The sequence below is a fragment of the Mus musculus genome, chromosome 9 (genome assembly GCF_000001635.26).
Source record: "Mus musculus strain C57BL/6J chromosome 9, GRCm38.p6 C57BL/6J".
In the NCBI taxonomy this organism is placed as follows: Eukaryota; Metazoa; Chordata; class Mammalia; order Rodentia; family Muridae; genus Mus; species Mus musculus.
This window is the reverse complement of record NC_000075.6, coordinates 105503763-105521941: the sequence shown is the minus strand read 5'-3', so window position 1 is coordinate 105521941 and position 18179 is coordinate 105503763. Positions and strand designations below refer to the sequence as shown.

Below are 18179 nucleotides of genomic sequence, written 5' to 3'. Positions count from 1 at the left end.
AATGCTAACATTGAGAGCTGGGTCTGTCCCAGACTCTTTTGCCTATGTGTGGGACCCTTTTCCTCCTCCTGGGGAGTGGGGAGGAGGAATGTGTGGGTGGAGGAGCTGGGAGGAGAGGAGAAACTGTGGTCAGGATGTAACATATGAGAGATGAATAAAAATAATAAAATAAGAACTCTAAAACAGCGTTTCTCAAGGCTGAAATGAATTGACACTTTTGAGCGGAGGCTCAGTTGAAGGTTGTTAGTGTGTGTTGGTAATGACAAGAAAGCTCAAAGGAAACTGGGAAAACCTCATGTCATGCCCTCTTAGAAAGAAAGAAAGAAAGAAAGAAAGAAAGAAAGAAAGAAAGAAAGAAAGAAAGAAAGAAAGAAAGAATCACCAGAAATACTGTCGGAAGAATTAAAATTAAACCTCACGAGAGTCCGTGGGTATGGAAAGTCACCCGCTAGCTAATATTAACATCGCTTGCAACAGAGCCTTGCTGCTCAAAATAGGACAGTCAGTCATATCGCTATCGCTGGGCTGTTTACATTCTTCGGGCCAGCCCTGAACTTCTTCCTGCCTCTGGCTCCTGGGCATTGCAGTTCTGGAGGTTTCTAGATGACCCGCCTCCCTCAGCTGTCTCTAGGAACTTCCACTCAAAGGGGGAGCTATAAGATTGACACCTGCTCGGTTTGCAGCAAAGTGGTGGCACTTCAAAGGAGCGGCTAGGCAGCAGAGACTAAGTGTCTAGGTCGCATTTGGTCGCTGTCAGGGAGGGGCAGACAAGGACCCTCGGGTTTCCCCTCAGTATGGAGAACTTATTGCCTCCGTCCGGATTTTCTTACTTGAAAAAGTATCCTCTCCACTCTATTCGGAAATATTTATCAACGCTGAGAAGCCAAAGGGCCGAAGAGCAGGTACTATTTTGTTTGTGCTAACTTTAAAAATAACTGGTGCTTATTTCTGGGTGTGGCCTGTCGAAGCTTGGGGAATGTTTCTCTGCTGGCTTACTGGTGTTCATAGGCAGAGGTCAGATCCAGCCTGTAGTTACTCGAGCTTGGCAGTCAGAGGAGCCTGCCGCTTGTGAGGGGTTACTTGGCTGTGGAACGTTTGGGTCCTGAGATAAATTATGCAAATGTTCTGGGTGTGTGTGTTTGACACTTATTTTGCTTTCTTCCGTTATCTAGATGAACCTACCATACTACGGAGGTGACTCTTTGATACTTTGATCATTTTTTCAGTGTTTCGAAGACAAATTCTGAAACCGTTCGTAGCTCAATAGATGAAGCAGTATACCCTAGAAACACACTTATTTTCTTGCATGTTTCTGTGATTATTTTAATGTCACTAGGATTTGCAAAATGAAGGTTATCTGTGTGGCTATAATCAGATCATTAGTGGGCTGATAAGATCATTTGGATATAATAGGTGATTCTTATATGTGGTGCATAGGGGACAGAGCACAATAATTATTAATCCTTTTAGCCAATTGAAAGCTACAGTTTCCAACAGGAAGTTCTAGCATGTGGGTATAGACGCATCTTAATAAGCCTGTTTAAAATGTCTGGTTATTTCATTTAAAAACATGTGTGTTCATTACATTGATTACATTATACATTGATATCTAAAAACTGCTTTCGTAATTGCACTGGATTAGAGAGAGAACAATGTGTGGCCCATTTAAATCCAGGAGCTCATTTAGAAGCTTGGCAACGGACTAGAAATATGAAAGACAGGTCTGTCACCACATAGAAGATGACCAGCCACAAGCGCTCTGCCCTGTGCTCTCTCTAGAACGGCAGAGCCAGGCGACAGATATTGCCAGTGTCCTGTTCTTTTTTCCTCCGTGGTAGAAAATGACCCAGTTAGTAAGAGGCTTCCCAGAAATGGAAGCAGAGGGCAGCAGAAGGAAACCCTTTGGTGACCCCTTTTCCCCAAAGCTCATGCCTCATTTGAAAAAAAAAAAAAAAAACAAAAACCAAAAAACAAAATACCTGACAGATCATTAGGATTATCAAGGAAACTGCATCTTAAAATCTTAAATGATTTTGACTAGTGCTAGAGACTCAGGCTCTCTGCATTAAGGGAGCTAGGTTGCCCCATTTACCTCTCGCTCAGTTTCAGGGTAACACTCGGTGAGAAACATTTCTGTCTCCTCTCGGCATGCCTTGGTTTTGAAGTAGAAAATGGGAGAACCACATGGTGGTGCCCAGAGTCTTTGTTTACCCCAGGAGCTATGTCACAGGCTTTTTCCACAGGGGAGGGGGAAAGAATGACTGACAAGATGACCGTGGGGGATGGGCACGGATTTCTTCCCTTTTCTGAGCAATGTGTGGAGAGAGGTGGCTTGTGGCTGTGTTGCTTAAATAATCCTGTGGGCTTTTTTTTTTTTTTTGGAAGCCTGTTTTATTATTTATTTATTTATTAAGTTATGTGTGTGTGTATACTGTATGTGTGTATGAAGAGTATGTGGCATATGCACATATGAGCATGTGTGTGTGCTGTGTGGGGATGCCCATGAGATGGCCCATGGAGGCTAGAGGTTGAGAGCAAATTGTCTTGTCTTAGTTTCTTCTCCATATTATTTTTTCGAGATGGTCTTACTGAAACTGAAGCTAGCTGTTGTGACCAGGTTGGCTGGGCAGCAAGGCCTCTCAGGATGCCTCTCTGCATCCCAGGGCAGGTGTTACAGGTGTGCGCTGCTGACCACAGCTGTCAGGTGGGTTCTGGGCATCCGTTCTTCTAACATGGACAGCAAGTGTATTCCCACTGAGCCATCTCCCTAGGTGTTACTTTTTTGGTTTTTTGAAACATGGTCAACATAGCCCAGTTTCTCCAAGCCTGTCTTCCTCATTCTCCTGCCTCTACTTCCCAAGGAGGGGATTATTGATATGTAGCACCACACCCAGATGCTGAAGGTTTATTCTGAAAGTACTACAAAATCATGCCTTCCGAGGAGCAGTAAGATCTAGTATGGGGACAGGAGACTTGGACTGGGTAGGTGATCGCCTTCCCAATTTACACCCATGTGGAGAGGCTGGGGACTGAAAGCACTGTGCTCTGTTATTAGCTTCCTTTCTATGTTAGTGGAAAAATACTGCATCTGATTCCTTTCTAAAGCCAATTACAGCTGTTCAGACATGCAGTCTCACAAAATTAGAGAAACTGGGTCAATCCGGTTACACCTGGAAAGCATGGAGAAAGGTTACAGAGAAGGCTAATGATCCCCACGCTCAAAGAGCCATTGCCTCTGTTCCTTGCGCTCCTGTAAACCAGATCTGCAACAGAAAGCTAAGGGGACAGAGACGGAAGAGTGTGAGCACCCTCCTGGAAGCCACCCAGCTAGAAAATATAAAGGGAGGGTTACAGTGTAAAAGCTTGAGTTTTTCAATGTTATCCTTTTTGTCACACTGCTCCTTGTAACAACCTAGCCATAACAGCAGTCTACTGACCTGTCTCCTGGACAGTGTTTCCAAACCTCAGACCACTGTCATTCTGATGGCCATTTTCCTTTATGTGTGAGATATATTTATTTATATAATATACACAATTGACTCATATTTTTTCTGTACTTATTACTTAAATCACTCATTAGCAAATTTATTTTTCACCGGAATTGAGAAAAATAAAACCCAATGCCATTTGCTATAGCTAGAAAACTAAATACATTCAAAGCAAATCCTTAAGATAGACAACATTACCTCTATACACACCTGTACTGCTAACTCTTGGAAAGCTGAGATAGGAGGAACAAGAAATGGTGTCCAGCCTGGGCTACATAGTGAGACTCTGTTCAAAAAAAAAAATGAAAAAGAAAAAGGAACATCAAAAGAAACTTCTAAGCCTGAAAGCTATTTTCTTTCTTTGTTTGTTTGTTTGGTTTGGTTTGGTTTTTGAGACAGGGTTTTACTGTGCAGTCTGACTGTCCTGGGACTTGCTTTGTGGACCAGGCTGGCCTCAAATTTACAGAGTTCTATCTGCCTCTGCCTCCCAAGTGTTGGGATTAAAGGCGTCTACAACTGCCCTGCATTTGGAACCTGATTTTTAAGAAGGAAAATTGGCTTGCAACAGAGTTGTTCAGGGGTGGGAATGTGGCTCAGTGGTATACACTTAGCATGCACAAGGCCCTAGGGTTAACACTCAGTGCCCACAACCAACCAAAGGGGAAGTATGTAAAGCCTCCTTGGGGGCCAGCTGAGTTGACTCCTGAATGAAGATTGGGGGTGGGGGGGTGGCTGGGGAGGAGATGAAAAGGTTAGACAACTCAATTCTGAATGATTCATTATCATTGAATGTAATGCCTGCAGCCAATGTCTTCACTCTTAAGTACCAACAGGACTGTGGTATCCCAGATACACCATCTGCCTCTGCTCCTCAGTGCATTCAAGTGCACTCCTCTCTGAAAAGTCCTCCTCCACTTATTATAGTGTGCCTGGAGATGCCCCTGTGTCCTCAGACTCAGGTTGCGTGGTCTGAGAAGAGAACCTTCCTCCAATTCTGCTGGAAGATGCAGCAGAGCCCTCTCTTTCCTAAGATAGTCTGTGCTTTGATTACCGCAAGTTGCTACCAGATTCAGCGCAGTAACTACTTGCTTCCATGTTATACATATGCACATGTGACCTTGCCTCATATGCTCAGACTCACTTTTCGACATGGCAAAGGCTGGCATGGGAGCCATGTGTACTTCAGGCAGGCATATGTACTAGAATGTCTGCGACACACATCACTTTTACCCATGTCCTGAGTAGGCCAAAGGGACCGCCCCTCCCCCATGTCATGGTCTAAGTCATGGTCATTGTTACTCTTAGCCACAGATGCTTCTTTGAAGTGTCTCCTCCGTGTTCTTCCCCTTGTCCGTATGCTGTAGAGACAGGATGTGACACAGGACTTGGTTTGTGTGGTAGTGTTTGTTGGTGGTGATGTGTCTGCTGGGGCACGCCAATGTCTTCACTCTTAAGTACCAATAGGGATGCGGTATCTCCGATACACCATCTGCTTCTCATCCTTCGTGCTCCCAGATCTCTAGCGGCAAATGCTTCAGAAATCTGGATCTCTACACAGGTAGAAGGTTAAAGCCATGAGTGAGTGAAGAAGCTTGATTGGGAAGGCTCATGATTATCAAAATTCATGACATGATGCAGTATGAGCAGGTAGCCCAAGCCTCACCGAACCTCGGTGAATTTGGTAAGTCTCCCCGGACATAGGTGAAACTGCATGGTTGCAGTTCCTTTGTTTTGGCCTTAGAGCAACCGTCAAGGTATGGTTCAGACGTCAGCATCCAGCTAGTGGGGAATGAATGTGACTTGCAGATAACGCTCTTCTGAGAACTAGAGACCAGCTGCTTGGTAGCTCAGGTGACCAAGTGGGACACTGAGAATGTGTTCTACCTCTTGGTAGGCTGTCCCTTGGCTTTTCAGCCTAGAGTGACCTATGGGGACCTAGAGCTCTTCACTGCTCTTGAGGGTGGCAGACTTGGCAGAGACATCATGTAAGGATGTTAGGAGCCAGCGTGTGAGCTTATTTGTAAAGTCTGTTCTCTTTTTGCTGGATGAGGTCTGCTAGTCCCATAGCTTCAATTACGACCTTTAAGCCAATCACTCTCAAATGCTTACTGGGACTACACTGCAGCCTTGTATATCCAGTTACCTGTCCAATGCCTCTATCTGGGTATCTTGCAAACATGGCAAATTGACTGTGTTCAGGGAGAACTCACCAACTCCACCCACTAAACTGATTTCTTTTCCAGTTTCCCCATCAGTCAACCTAAAAGCTTAGACCATGAACCTTGTCATCATCTTGGTCTCTACCTTTCTCCTCCCATTGCCCAAGCACTTCAAAAGACCTCATTCTTTAGAGAGAAAGAACTGATGAAATGTAAACACACAGACACACTTATTGAAGTGGCTTCCAAGGAATCCTGGGTAATACAAGAATGGGCGTCTACATGTGAGAAGCTATGAACCTCAGAGCTGTTCAGTCCACAAAGCTGAATGCTTTAAGGATTCCCATCCTGGTGCTGAAGGCCTGGAAGATTTCTAGTTAGTCATCTTGAGACCATTTTGGAAGACAAAAGAATTTGGAGTCTGATGGTAACAGCAGTAGCACACAGACATACCAGCAAGAGGCAGAGGCAGGCAAGCAAGCAGCACTGCTTTTCTTCAGATCCCTGTATACCTGTGTCACCCATCAGAAGGTTTCCAAGGCAATAAGTAACTAACACACCAGCCAGTTCTCAAATCACGATTCGATCTGCTACCATCCTCTCCTCACTGGATCATTGCAATAAGAGCCTTCCAGTTTGGGTCCCACATCCATTTACTGATGTAATCCTTACTCCGAAGCACTCAGAATCTTTTTCTCTACATGAAATCTTATTTCACCAATGGGAACACGATGCTTTGCAGTTGTACCAGACACAGATCTGGCATAAATGAGACACATTCATGTGGTAAATGAATGAAGGGCACTTCATCACTATCGGAGACATTGTAGGGTCAGGTACATCACAGGGGTAGGATGCTGTCATTCAGAGCAGAAGACGGGAGCAATAGTGACACAAGGCTGAGGCAGAGAAGAGCCAAGTTTTGAAAGCTTTGAGCAGTCAGTTTGTGCTTCTCTTCAGCAGCCTCATCAACTGAAATCTCTCCTCCTACAGATTCCCTGGTAGGGGAAGATAAGAAGAGGGATCAGAAAGCACAGGCTGGAGCTGGGCATGGTGGCACACGCCTTTAATCTCAGCACTCAGGAGGCAGAGGCAGGCGGATTTCTGAGTTCGAGGCCAGCCTGGTCTACAAAGTGAGTTCCAGGACAGCCAGGGCTACACAGAGAAACCCTGTCTCGAAAAACCAAAAAAAGAAAGAAAGAAAGAAAGAAAGAAAGAAAGAAAGAAAGAAAGAAAGAAAGAAAGAAAGAAAGAAAGAAAGAAAGAAAGAAACAAAGAAAGCAAGCACAGGTTGACTAATTTCACAGACAAGATTTTGAGATGATCTCAGCTAGCAGAGCCTTGCTCTCTTACACAGAAAAAAATTTTTTTCTGCATAAGTAATAGCATTATGAGCTGACCAGATAGGTTGTGTCTGTTTAACAGCAAATCTGAATCTACTTGCCATATGAAAAGTCCTCTTTGGAGCTGAGAGATGTAGTATAATTAAAAGGACATTGTAATTACAGATTACAGTCACATTTCGTGTGGGAGCCTGGTCTAAAGCTTCTTCCTGATGGCTTAAGAGAATGTCCCTCAGTCAAACAGGGTCCCTGTGTTTTGTTTCTGTTTGTCTTTTTAAAACACTTTCTATCCCTCCTTATTTGTCTTTTAAAAAATAATACTGCTGGGACTTGAACCCAGGCCCTTGCATGTGCGAGGCAAGAGCTCCACCTCTGAGCTACATCTCCAGCCTGACAAATGGTGTGACTTTTTTTTCCCCCTATTCTTTGTTTTTTAGAGAATGCCTACTTCAAAGTTAAGGTGTTAACTATTTGAATTGAATTTGAACTTTAGAAAGTTGGGTCTCTAAAACTTGAGAGCACTCTAATTCTCCTCCCAAATAAATCTATGTCGAGTCTCAGTATACTCAATAAGGTTTCCGGTGCTGCTGCTATGTGCTCGACATTCCTAGGGGAAATGGCACACATTTTACTACAGCTTGATCTAAGAAGTGGGAAGTTTTAAAGCTCCTTAAGGTAAATTGAGATTATACCTTGAGATTATACCAAAAGTATTTTTCAAAGTTGTGGGGTTTTGTTTGTTTGCTGTTATCTTCGTCTTGAGGGGGCTGGTGAGATGGTTCAACTGGTGAAAGCTACCATGCCTGGTGACCTGAGTTTCATCTCTGAGACTCACATGATGGAAGAAAAGAACGGAAGCTTGTGTACTTAAGCAAGTACACATAGACACAAAAAAATAATTAAGAATGTAAAAAGGAAGCCATCAGAGCTGATGGTGCAGTGGCAGAGTATCCTCTTAGCACCGCGAAGCTCTGCACTTTGTCTGGCTTGCGTGCATGCATGCATGCGTGTGTATGCATGCATGCATGTGCTTATATGTGGGCATGTGTGAGTATTTTTGTGTGTGTGTGTGCATGCATACCTGTGTGAGTACACACAGGGATGTATGCCTGTGTGTGTCTGTGTCCATGTCTGTGTCTGTGTCTGTGTCCATGTGTCCATGTCCGTGTCCGTGTGTGTGTGTGTGTGTGTGTGTGTGTGTGTGTATGTGTGTGTGTGTGTAAGATACCTGAGGGAACTGGAAAGTGCTCAGTGTCCTTGTGAATGGTTTGAGAAGAGAAAGATTTAATGGTTTGGGCACAGGGGTAAAGGATTATCTGCGTAGAATTTAAAAGAGGGCAGAGATGTCCCACCACCCTTGTATAGGATTTTGTGTAATCCTATGAAGGTAGCACTGGAAGCCAACTGCTGTGCTAAGATGAAGCTGCACCTTAGTATCCCTGACTCTTAAATATGACGTTAAAAGTGGAACTATTTTATCATGGTAATTACAAAATTCCTCTAGCTGATGGGAGGGGGGAATGCTGCCTTTATAGAAAAGGAAAATAAGTCACCAACACCCCATAGCCTGACAGAGTGCAGGAAGCTTAATGGCTTCTGAGTCCCCATCACCCAATGTCCTGATCTGCCTTCTTCACAAACCTATTGTAGAGAACCACCCATGCATCCTGTGACAGAGCCAGGCCCTTCCTGTTTCCTCACGTAGTGTCCATGCTACCTCCACGTCTTTCAATCCTTTACCTGGATACCTGACTTCTTCCTCACCCCAGAGACCATCGTTACTTCTTGCCCCAGGCAGGGAGTAGCCTCCTAGGCCCCTGCTTGTCATCTTTCAGTGGCTTTGACTTGCTTTGGGATAAGTATGGAGCTCTCTGTCGTGGAGGGCCTTGATCAGTCTGGTTCTGAGGATGCCCTCTCTCACCACATGCTGTTTTTCCCTCCCTCTGCCTCTACAGTACCCCCATCTTCTCACCCCGTTTCCCTGTTACTTCCTGGCAAAAGTCTTCTCTCCTCTGGTTCCCTGTCTGCCTTCCTCTAGTTAACATCTACTCTGCCTTCAAATCTTCACTATGCATCACCTTCTCCTGGGCAGCTTTCCCTGGTGGGCAAGTGCTCTACACTGCGCTATATTTCCAGCCCTTAGGCAGGTTCCTGCACCTCAGTGCTGTCTAACATATGCTCTAAAGAAACCTTGCAATTCGTCTTGGCTGTACCTGTCCTGAGCAATTCCATCTGCTTATGGAGCTATTTAGTACCAACAGGTCCTAGACAATTTGCAACGTGCCTCTCAGCTGTGGGGCACTGAACACAGGCTGATGGACATGAGTGAAGGCGGGTTAGGGATGTCATGAATTCTATCCCGAGACAGAAGTGCTTACAAGAATCCTGGTTGTTTGGCCTGGTGAAGAAGAGGTGGAATGTGACTGTCTCCGTCTGTTTATGTATGTGCTTCAGAAGATGCATAGGGCTAATTTGTGAACTAAGCTAGGGATGTATTTTGAAGGTTACAGAAAAAATGAAGTATGACTGGTGGGCAGAATTGCCAGGAAGGGTTGTGATGTAATAGTCAAACAAGAGAGAAAGTAATGAGTGGTCATTTGCAGAATGCATGGTTACATGTCCCTCTTTGAAGATCACTATAACAATGGTTTCTGACTGGGAAAGAGAATACTGAATGTCTTATTCGGCCCGTTCTAGCCATTAAGATTCTAGGTATCAGGCAATGGAAAGATGAAAAGCACCCGTGGATTGGATTTTTGCTTTTTGTTTGTTTTGTTTTTTTGATTTCATTTAGCTAGTTGTAAAAATTCTGTAGAACGAGCAATGCTGCTCTGAGCTCTAAGACCAAGAAAGCCAGAATCAAAGGACTTGAGAGGTCTTGGCAGCTCGCAAATCCTCCAGCCAGAAAGGGAATATAACTACGTCTAGTAACGACCTCCGGTGAAAAGCTTATGTACCAAGGACTAGCTTTCCTGAGCCTAATGGACCGCTGAACACCTCTAGCCACAGCTTTGTAGCTTTTATGGCCCCCTCCAGTCTAAGAATAAATAACCATGTGTACTTACATAGTTATGAATAGATAGGAGCTTTGAGGGGTTCCGGGTTCCTTTGTGACATTTTAAACATTAGGCTTCCCCCACTGTAAAGCCTCTTCTTCAATTTAGTCTGTTTTTCCTGAATCTAACACTGTTAGCGTTCTGCTTTTCTTTCTTTTTAAAGATTTTTTAAAAATTTTTATGTATATACCCTTGTATATTCATGCAGACCCCTAAGTTGTGTATTTATCAGACTTGGTGATAAAACACCAGAGAAGACTTCAGTCCTCAGCTGGTTCATTTATCTGGGGGCGGGGAGAGGGGGGCAAGGCAAGAGACCATGGTGGAACAGTAGGCAAAGGAAACCATTCATTTCATTGTCTGGGAAACAGAGTGGAAGAGGGATTGTGGTCTGAAACATCACCTTTGAGGGAATATCCCCGGTGACCTTTCTTCCACTAGACCCTTCTTCCAGGTGGTCCCATCATTTCTCAAGAGCACTGAGGGGTTGGTGCTTTTTGGTACAGGATTCTCGGGGAGGCCTTCAGGATCCCAAATACAGAGGCTTGCTACCCAATCTCACTCCTTTGACAGCTCATGCACGACACTTTGCCAACTTCTGTTCAGAACAGAAGATGGCATAATCTCACACCTTGTACAGACCGTTCCACGTCTTGACAGAAAAAGAAATGGATTCTTCCTACATATGTTGTACTGCTTAAAATTTGCTGTGAAAAAAATGCTGAAATTATCATTATTAGCTTGTTCATCCTAATGGGACGTATGGTTTGGGGAAAACAATGGCTCCCCACAAGTACACACTTTAGAAGAAGGAAGCCTAAGTTTTTTACCCAATGCCTTAGCCGTGCTAAGCACTTAGCAAGGTCCTTTAGATCTGCCCTTAGTTAATCCTCATGACACTGCAAGGTGGTCATGGCATCCTCATCTTGTGGTTAAGAGGAGTGACATTTAGGGAGGTGAAATAACTGGGTCCATAGGTCATAAATGGTGGCAGTAAGATTTTGATTTCAGATCCTATTGACAAACCTCTCCATGTGCGACAAACACCTTCCCCCACCACTGATGGTCCCTTTCTCTCCTTCCTCTTGGCCTTCCTTCCTTTCACTTTCCCCTTGCAATTAGATGTTCTTAAATTTACTAAAGATAACAGGACTCGGGAGGTGGCTTAGTGGTTAGAAGTGCTAGCTGTTCTTCCAGATGATCCAGGTACAATCCCCAGCACCCCACATGTAACTCACACATGGTGTACAAATATATATGCAGGCAAAACACCAATACACATCAAATAAATAAAAAATTAAAATTATAATGGTTAGAAACAGAAGTATGATAACTTTTGTTAGAAACTTTTTTTTTCTAGTCAAGACACTTTTATTTATTATGAGTATTTATGTCTATCTTATATGATTAGGGAATCTTAAAACCCATGTTCTTTCCTTTGTGAGTTGAAGGACCGGAGGGTCAGTGATTTAATTTGGTCCAAGGAAGAAGGCCTGAGAACAGGGAACACTGAAGGCAGGAGATGAAGGGCCCCACACAGAAGCAGCAAACATGCCTTTCTACGCTGTTTGGTTCTGTGTGCTTCTTTGTGGGTTGCATGAGGACGTGCCATGTTTTGGCACACACTGAGCCTACTGATTCAAATGCTCATCTATTCTCAGATCACCCTCGCAGATATGCTCAGAAATAATGTCTTACCAGCTGCAATCCAATGCGTCATCATTAGCCCAGTGAAATTGTCATATTAAGCATCAGAAGCCATAAATATCACGAGGATAGAAGTTAAATATTTAAATTGTGTCAACAATTACAAAATTGAATGACAAATACTATAAATATCACAAAACGTAGAGAATAACATTGTTTTTTTTTATTAATTAGCTAAGGTATCCTAAAATGATTTGTTCCTACTTTTGTGGGGAGTCTTGGATCTTTAATCACCCCCTCACATGACAGCAGGAGAGAACAGGAATGCAAACACTCCTTGTAGCTGATCTTTGCTGCTTTGTGGGTCCTTTTATCCTACCCCACCTCTCATTTCACCCCCACACCACCAGATACTAGAGAAACAAAAATAGAGGGGAGAGAGGAATTAGGAAAATCTTTGAACCTAATTTCTTTCCTCTTTTTTCCTCTTTGAGCATGAGAACTATCCGACTACAACCAACCCCTGCAAATGACCACTACCCACCCACCTTTCCCCTTGTAATGTACCCTCTGAAAAAGGTCCCAGAAATCTAAATGTTACATCTGCAGCTGGCCAAACCATGCTTCTGCTAGAGCATGAGGCAAATCATAGTCAGCTTCTTCGGACAGTCTGAAGCGGCCCCACATCTCTACACCTGGGATTAAAATAAAAGCATATTCTTATGATATTTCTGTGTTTTTTTTAAAACAAATTCCAGAATTCTCACTATGATCCCTGGTCCTGGTTAATTTATATTTGTTTTTAAAGTAAATCTAGAAAGAGTCATAGACTAGCTTCTGTCTCTGTTTCTCAGGCATCATACACATGCTTCAGGTGCTGGATACTATGAAACCCATACATAGCAACATTTCTGGGCCCCCAGAAATATAAAGTTCAGGTAGTTAGAATATTCCTGGTGGTCATTTCTCCACCAGGGCAGTTAGCAATAATGTAACTATACAAACACTGCCTGCAAAATATGTTTATATATGCCACTAAACCCAACACAATCTAAATGCTTTCCCTGACTCAAGCTCCTTTGAGTCAGACCCAGAATACATGGGTAGTACATGGCACAGGATGGAGAAACATCAACAAAAACAGTGCTCCAACATCATCATTTGCAACTCAAATAATCTATACATTTTTACCAAAATGCAAAACTGTGAGGATGTGCTAGAGTTTATACTTGAAATGGACTTTTTGCCAGTGCGGTTCCCAAAAGCCTAACTTCTGTTGGTTTCCAAGAAAAACCTGCCCGAGATGGGGTTACAGAATTTAAAAATGGTCTTGCACTGTAATACACAAGACTCTGTGTCAGAGACACGTCAGAAAGATGGTCTACAAGGTCTGTGCTGAGCAGCAGTCGTACCCAACCTCACTGAGTGACGTGGAGGGATTTGTTTATCTTCTCCTTTTCCAGGGTGTTTTGTAAATAGAGTGATGTAAATTGGGCATGTTTGAGTGCTAGCAAGTCTCAAAGGCCCTCGTCTCCCTGCCTCCATATATCTTTGGATTTTTATTTGTGAAGGAATTGTTCGCAAATAGGTCTCAAACTCCTATGTTAGCTTAATTAATATTAAACACACTGTTTACCGTTCTTCTAACTGGGCGAGTTAACATGTAGAGGGTAAGAGCGTGTTATCACCGTTAAAGACCACGTAGTAGAAAAATTACAACTACATTAAAGGAAGTCTTTAAAAATTCATTAAGCGGTAATCAAGTTTTTGCAAACCCATCTGTCTCGTGCAATTATAACATAGTTACTGTAACTTGCCCAATATCCTGTAAGATGTCACCTTTACGTTGGCTTTTCTTGCTGTGTTCATTGGTCATGCTTTCTGAGGCCCAGCTTCTCCATGGGTCCTCTTCTTAGCAGAAGCTCTTGAATTTTCTACCTTTATTGCATCTGTGTAACTATTTTGAAATGTTAGTGGTACTTTTAATTGTGTCTGTACTGTCATCTGTGTTACAATGTTTACCACTCAGCGAGGCCATGGTTTTATAAAATAAAAACAGCTCAGAAAACAAAGCAAATTTGTAATAGGAATGCATTAACTTTATATAGAAAATATACATGTTTATAATTATTTTTTAATTCATTCTCTCTCTCTCTCTCTCTCTCTCTCTCTCTCTCTCTCTCTCTCTCTCTCTCTGTGTGTGTGTGTGTGTGTGTGTGTGTGTGTGTGTAAGTATGTGCATGCCAGTTGAGTACAGGTGCCAGCAGAAGCCAGATGAGTCACATCCTCTAGAACTGGAGTTACATGTTATCCGTACCCAGGTTATCTGCAAAGCAATGTATTGCTCTTTTTAAAATTATAAATTGGATCCCCATCAACCCCCTGTCCTGAGAGCTAAAGTTAGAGATGGTTATGAGCCACCTGATGTGGGTGATGGGAATCAAACCCACAGCCTCTGGAAGAGTGGCCTGTTCTATTAACTACTGAACATCTCTCTAGCTCATGAAAAATTATTTATTTATTTATTTATTTATATGTAAGTACACTGTAGCTGTCTTCAGACACTCCAGAAGAAGGAGTCAGATCTCGTTACAGATGGTTGTGAGCCACCATGTGGTTGCTGGGATTTGAACTCCGGACCTTCTGAAGAGCAGTCGGGTGCTCTTACCCACTGAGCCATCTCACCAGCCCAAAAGATTTTTAAAATGTTTAAATAGGGGGCTGGAGAGAAGGTTCAGTAGTTAAGAACACTGGCTGCTCTTCCAGAAGACCTGGGTTCAGTTTCCAGTACTGTTACGGTGGCTCTGTAATTCTATGTTCAGGGAAACCAATATTCTGTTCTAGCCTTCTAGGGCACCAGACAAACATAGACACACATGCAGGTAAAAACAAAACAACAAAACGCATATACATAAAATAAAAATTTCCAAAAAGACATCAAATAGTGTGAAACCTTTCCTCTTTCTGTCTTAAAAATTGTTACAGACTCTTAATTGTTACAGGACCAACCCTTTTTATTTTTATTATTTTTTTAAATGAAACTATTTCCTTGGGGAGGATCCAGTTTCAAGAGAATAGTATTTTCTATTCAGTGTGTAGGGGGGAAAAAAAAGGTCTCTCTTTCATCTTACTGGTCTGGCTAAAAAGCCTGATAACCTCTGATCAATGAGGCATTGTTCCAAAGGTCCAGCCTGGAATCAGGAAACAAAGCTGGCTTCATGGCTGGTGTTACAACACTGGCTCTTATATGGCACTTCTCTCTCTCTCTCTCTCTCTCTCTCTCTCTCTCTCTCTCTCTCTCTCTCTCTCTCTCTCTCTCTCTCTCTCATCTTTATTGCCCAAAGCATGGCCGGTGTGATGTACAGAGGTGCCTACATGAAAGACGTACAATCTCTTTAGGATCCTAATGCTCTTTCTGCCCACGGTTTTTGATAATTGGTTTTAGGCCAATAGGCAACTTCTTGAGAGAGTTTCAACTCTTACATGACTTAAGGATGATGGAGAGAGTTTTAAATACTGCTATGCACCCTCACTGTGTTCTTTACAATTAAAGACCACTTATCACAATCAAAATAGTCTTTAGATGAATGCTTTCTGCTTCTTGCAAATCAGTACAACCTAGGCAGGCATTGGAATCACCTGAGGGAGTAATTAAAACAGAGACTACTGGACCCCCATCCCCAGAGTTACTAATTCAGCAGGACTGGATGAAGCCCAAGAATTTGCCTTTCTAACAAGTTCCCAGGTGGTAGGGACCCCACTCTGAGACCTACTGATCGAGGCCATTTGATGATGCTTTTTTCTTTGTTTGGTTGGTTTTTTAAGAGGCAGAGCTAATAGGGATTACCATACCTTCTCAAGAACAGCCCAGGTGTCACTTAGAAAAATGTAGCATCATTGTTAATGCCAGGGGAACGGTAATGAGGACTTACAGCTTGGAAAGTTCTTAATTGACCATTTCGGCTACAGCAGTCCCAAGCCAAGCATTACATAATACTTACTAATGCATGAAGTGATTAAGCAGTGTCTTTGCGCTAAGACTCTAACATACATATTCATATCTACTTACCTCTTTCTGTTATGGATGATTACTGATTAAACTGAAGGGACAGCTGGGAATTTTAGTTGTGGAGTTAAACTGTGGGGCATCAGAAGGGTAGAATAGTTGTCTTGTCCTCTATATGATCCAAACTAAAGCCATCACAAAGTATCAATATTTAAAAAAAAAAATTCTCTTACCCCTACTCTGCTTTGTACACAAAAAGGAAGTTAAAGACAGAACAGCAATTTAGCTGGAAAGGCGAAATCAGTATTCCTGATGCTGTGGAGTGGCTTTTAGATCCTAGACATATGTTAAATATGTATTTTGTTGATTTTTTTTTCACTAGAGCATGTTAATGAACATGTCTTAATTACCTACGGAATAATCTCTCTAAAATACTTGCCTCTGCTAATTTATTCATAAGATTACACTCTCATTTCAGCAACCCTTTCCAACTCTGAGAAGATAAACCCAGGAGATTTTTTAAAAGCTTCTACTTGGAGCATGAGTCCCCCAGTAATGGTGTTTGAAGGTTAAATAAAAACAAACAAGTAGATTGTAGACAATAACCGAGACCAGCCGAGAAAGACGATGACTATATAATTAAATAATATTGTCTTGACTGTCGTTGAGGGAGTGTTAGGACAAATGTCCTAGATTCGGGAATCAGTTGTATGAGTCCACAATGAAAGGAATAAGGCCAGACATGAGTACAACAAGCTAGGGAGCAGAGGGGGAGTTCAGGAAGCTGGGTAGCATCTTGTGTGCTCGCCAGCAGGGCCCTGTGGAAGCACCAAAGATGGACATTCTGATTTTACAATGGGCAGGAAGAAACCCTGTGTAAGAGCATCACCCATGGGAGCCATGGCTTTATGAGCTATAAAAAGCAACTGGGCTGTTTGCCGCACACGTTTCTGACAACGGAGTCTAATTACCTCATAGAATTGTGTTGTCTCTATCAAAAAGCGCTAAACACATGTCTGGTTTGGGTTATTCCGTAAGAACTGATTTTTTAATTTTTCTAAACTTAAATGCTTTAATCAAATGTCCAGTCTTGGCATTTTTTTTCCACTCTCAGATTATTTTTGTATTTTTCCACAGTGTAAGTGAGTTAGTTTGGTGGTATAGCTCAGTGGTAGAATATCTACTTTGCATATATATGAGGCCTTGATTTCTATCCCAAGTACTCTTTCCTGTTAAACAACAAACAAACAAACAAAGCCAGGGTTGGTGGTTTAAGCTAGTAAACAGTGGCTCATCATGTAGGTGTTCTACAGTCCCAAGTGCTGTAGGCTTTCACCCGCCCCGTGGATGTGTGAGCCCGACACGATCAATTATCTTTATGTTTGTTGGAACAGAACGCATGTAAAGCAATAGGAAGGTACAAACTCAACGTCAGTTTTCAATTTTGTTGAAGAATTTGCCACTGTAGTCACTGCTTAAGAAAAAAAAAGAAAAGAAAAGAAACGCCCAACAATCTGGGCTAGAGATTCAGTGTAATTGTGGAATTCCTTGCACAACATGTAAGAGGCCTGGAGTTTGAGCCTCAGCTTGGAACAAGTTTCAGGGTACACAACCACATAAAAAAACCAAAAAGGCCTAAATGCCACTTCATTTTTCAAGAATGGGGTACAGTTGTATGATATTAAAACATCACTAATTAGAGTTGAGAGAAACTTCTGTATAGAAGTCTTGAAGTCAAGAGCCAAGTTTGTGCTTTACTTCCTATTATGGGCCTTAAGAACCATAACCTTAGTTCAGTCGTCTAATTTATGTCTTACCCTGTCCCCTCCTATTAACGTTGCCTTAAGCATTTTAAATGGCTGCCTTGGTACTTTGTCATTTGATTATGTCACGGGCCATACTACACTAAACTCTTTACAATTTTAGAGGAACAACTAGTTACATTTTAACCTTTTAATCTAACTGTTTCTTCTCATTCATCCTACCAATTTGGAAGCTTCTAGTTACAAGCAGTAGGAAATACCATGTGTTATCGCATATTATAGGAAGCCCAGGGCATGCCAGGCTCTAGGTTGATTGGTAGCTTAGTCACATAGTTAGGGAACTGGCTTCTTCCTGTCACTACTTCTCATCCTTGCTGTTCACTTGTCACCAGAGATGTATGGGACGAGGAATACTGAGATCATCGTAGCCCTCTCAAGGGTTCAGCATCATTAGGAAGTTGTGTCTAATCATAGGCTGTTGAATCTAGCCTGAGACTTTCTGGTTCAGTTGGTCCCAGTAAGATCTGAGAACGTGCATTTCTGTCAAGTTCTCAGGTGGTGCCGGGGCTGCTGGTATCAGGGCCACACCGAGAGACCTGGAAGGGTGAGATATCATTTGTAGTACAACATTGAGATCTCTTTACTACCCACCCTCCAAAGGGCCTGATACCATTCTAGTTTGTGAAACTCTTCTAGACAGAAACACTTCCAATAATT

General features: G+C 42.6%; 1 protein-coding gene across 1 annotated transcript in view; it reads left to right on the top strand.

The window, feature by feature from the left end:
* Window positions 1-684: 684 nt before the first annotated feature.
* Window positions 685-18179, top strand: part of Atp2c1 (ATPase, Ca++-sequestering) — a 109896-nt gene continuing 92401 nt past the window's right edge. The window contains exon 1 of the mRNA NM_001253831.1: window positions 685-902. Coding sequence (NP_001240760.1) covers window positions 795-902 — 108 coding nt within the window. The 5' untranslated portion in view covers window positions 685-794. The remainder of the gene's footprint in view (window positions 903-18179) is intronic.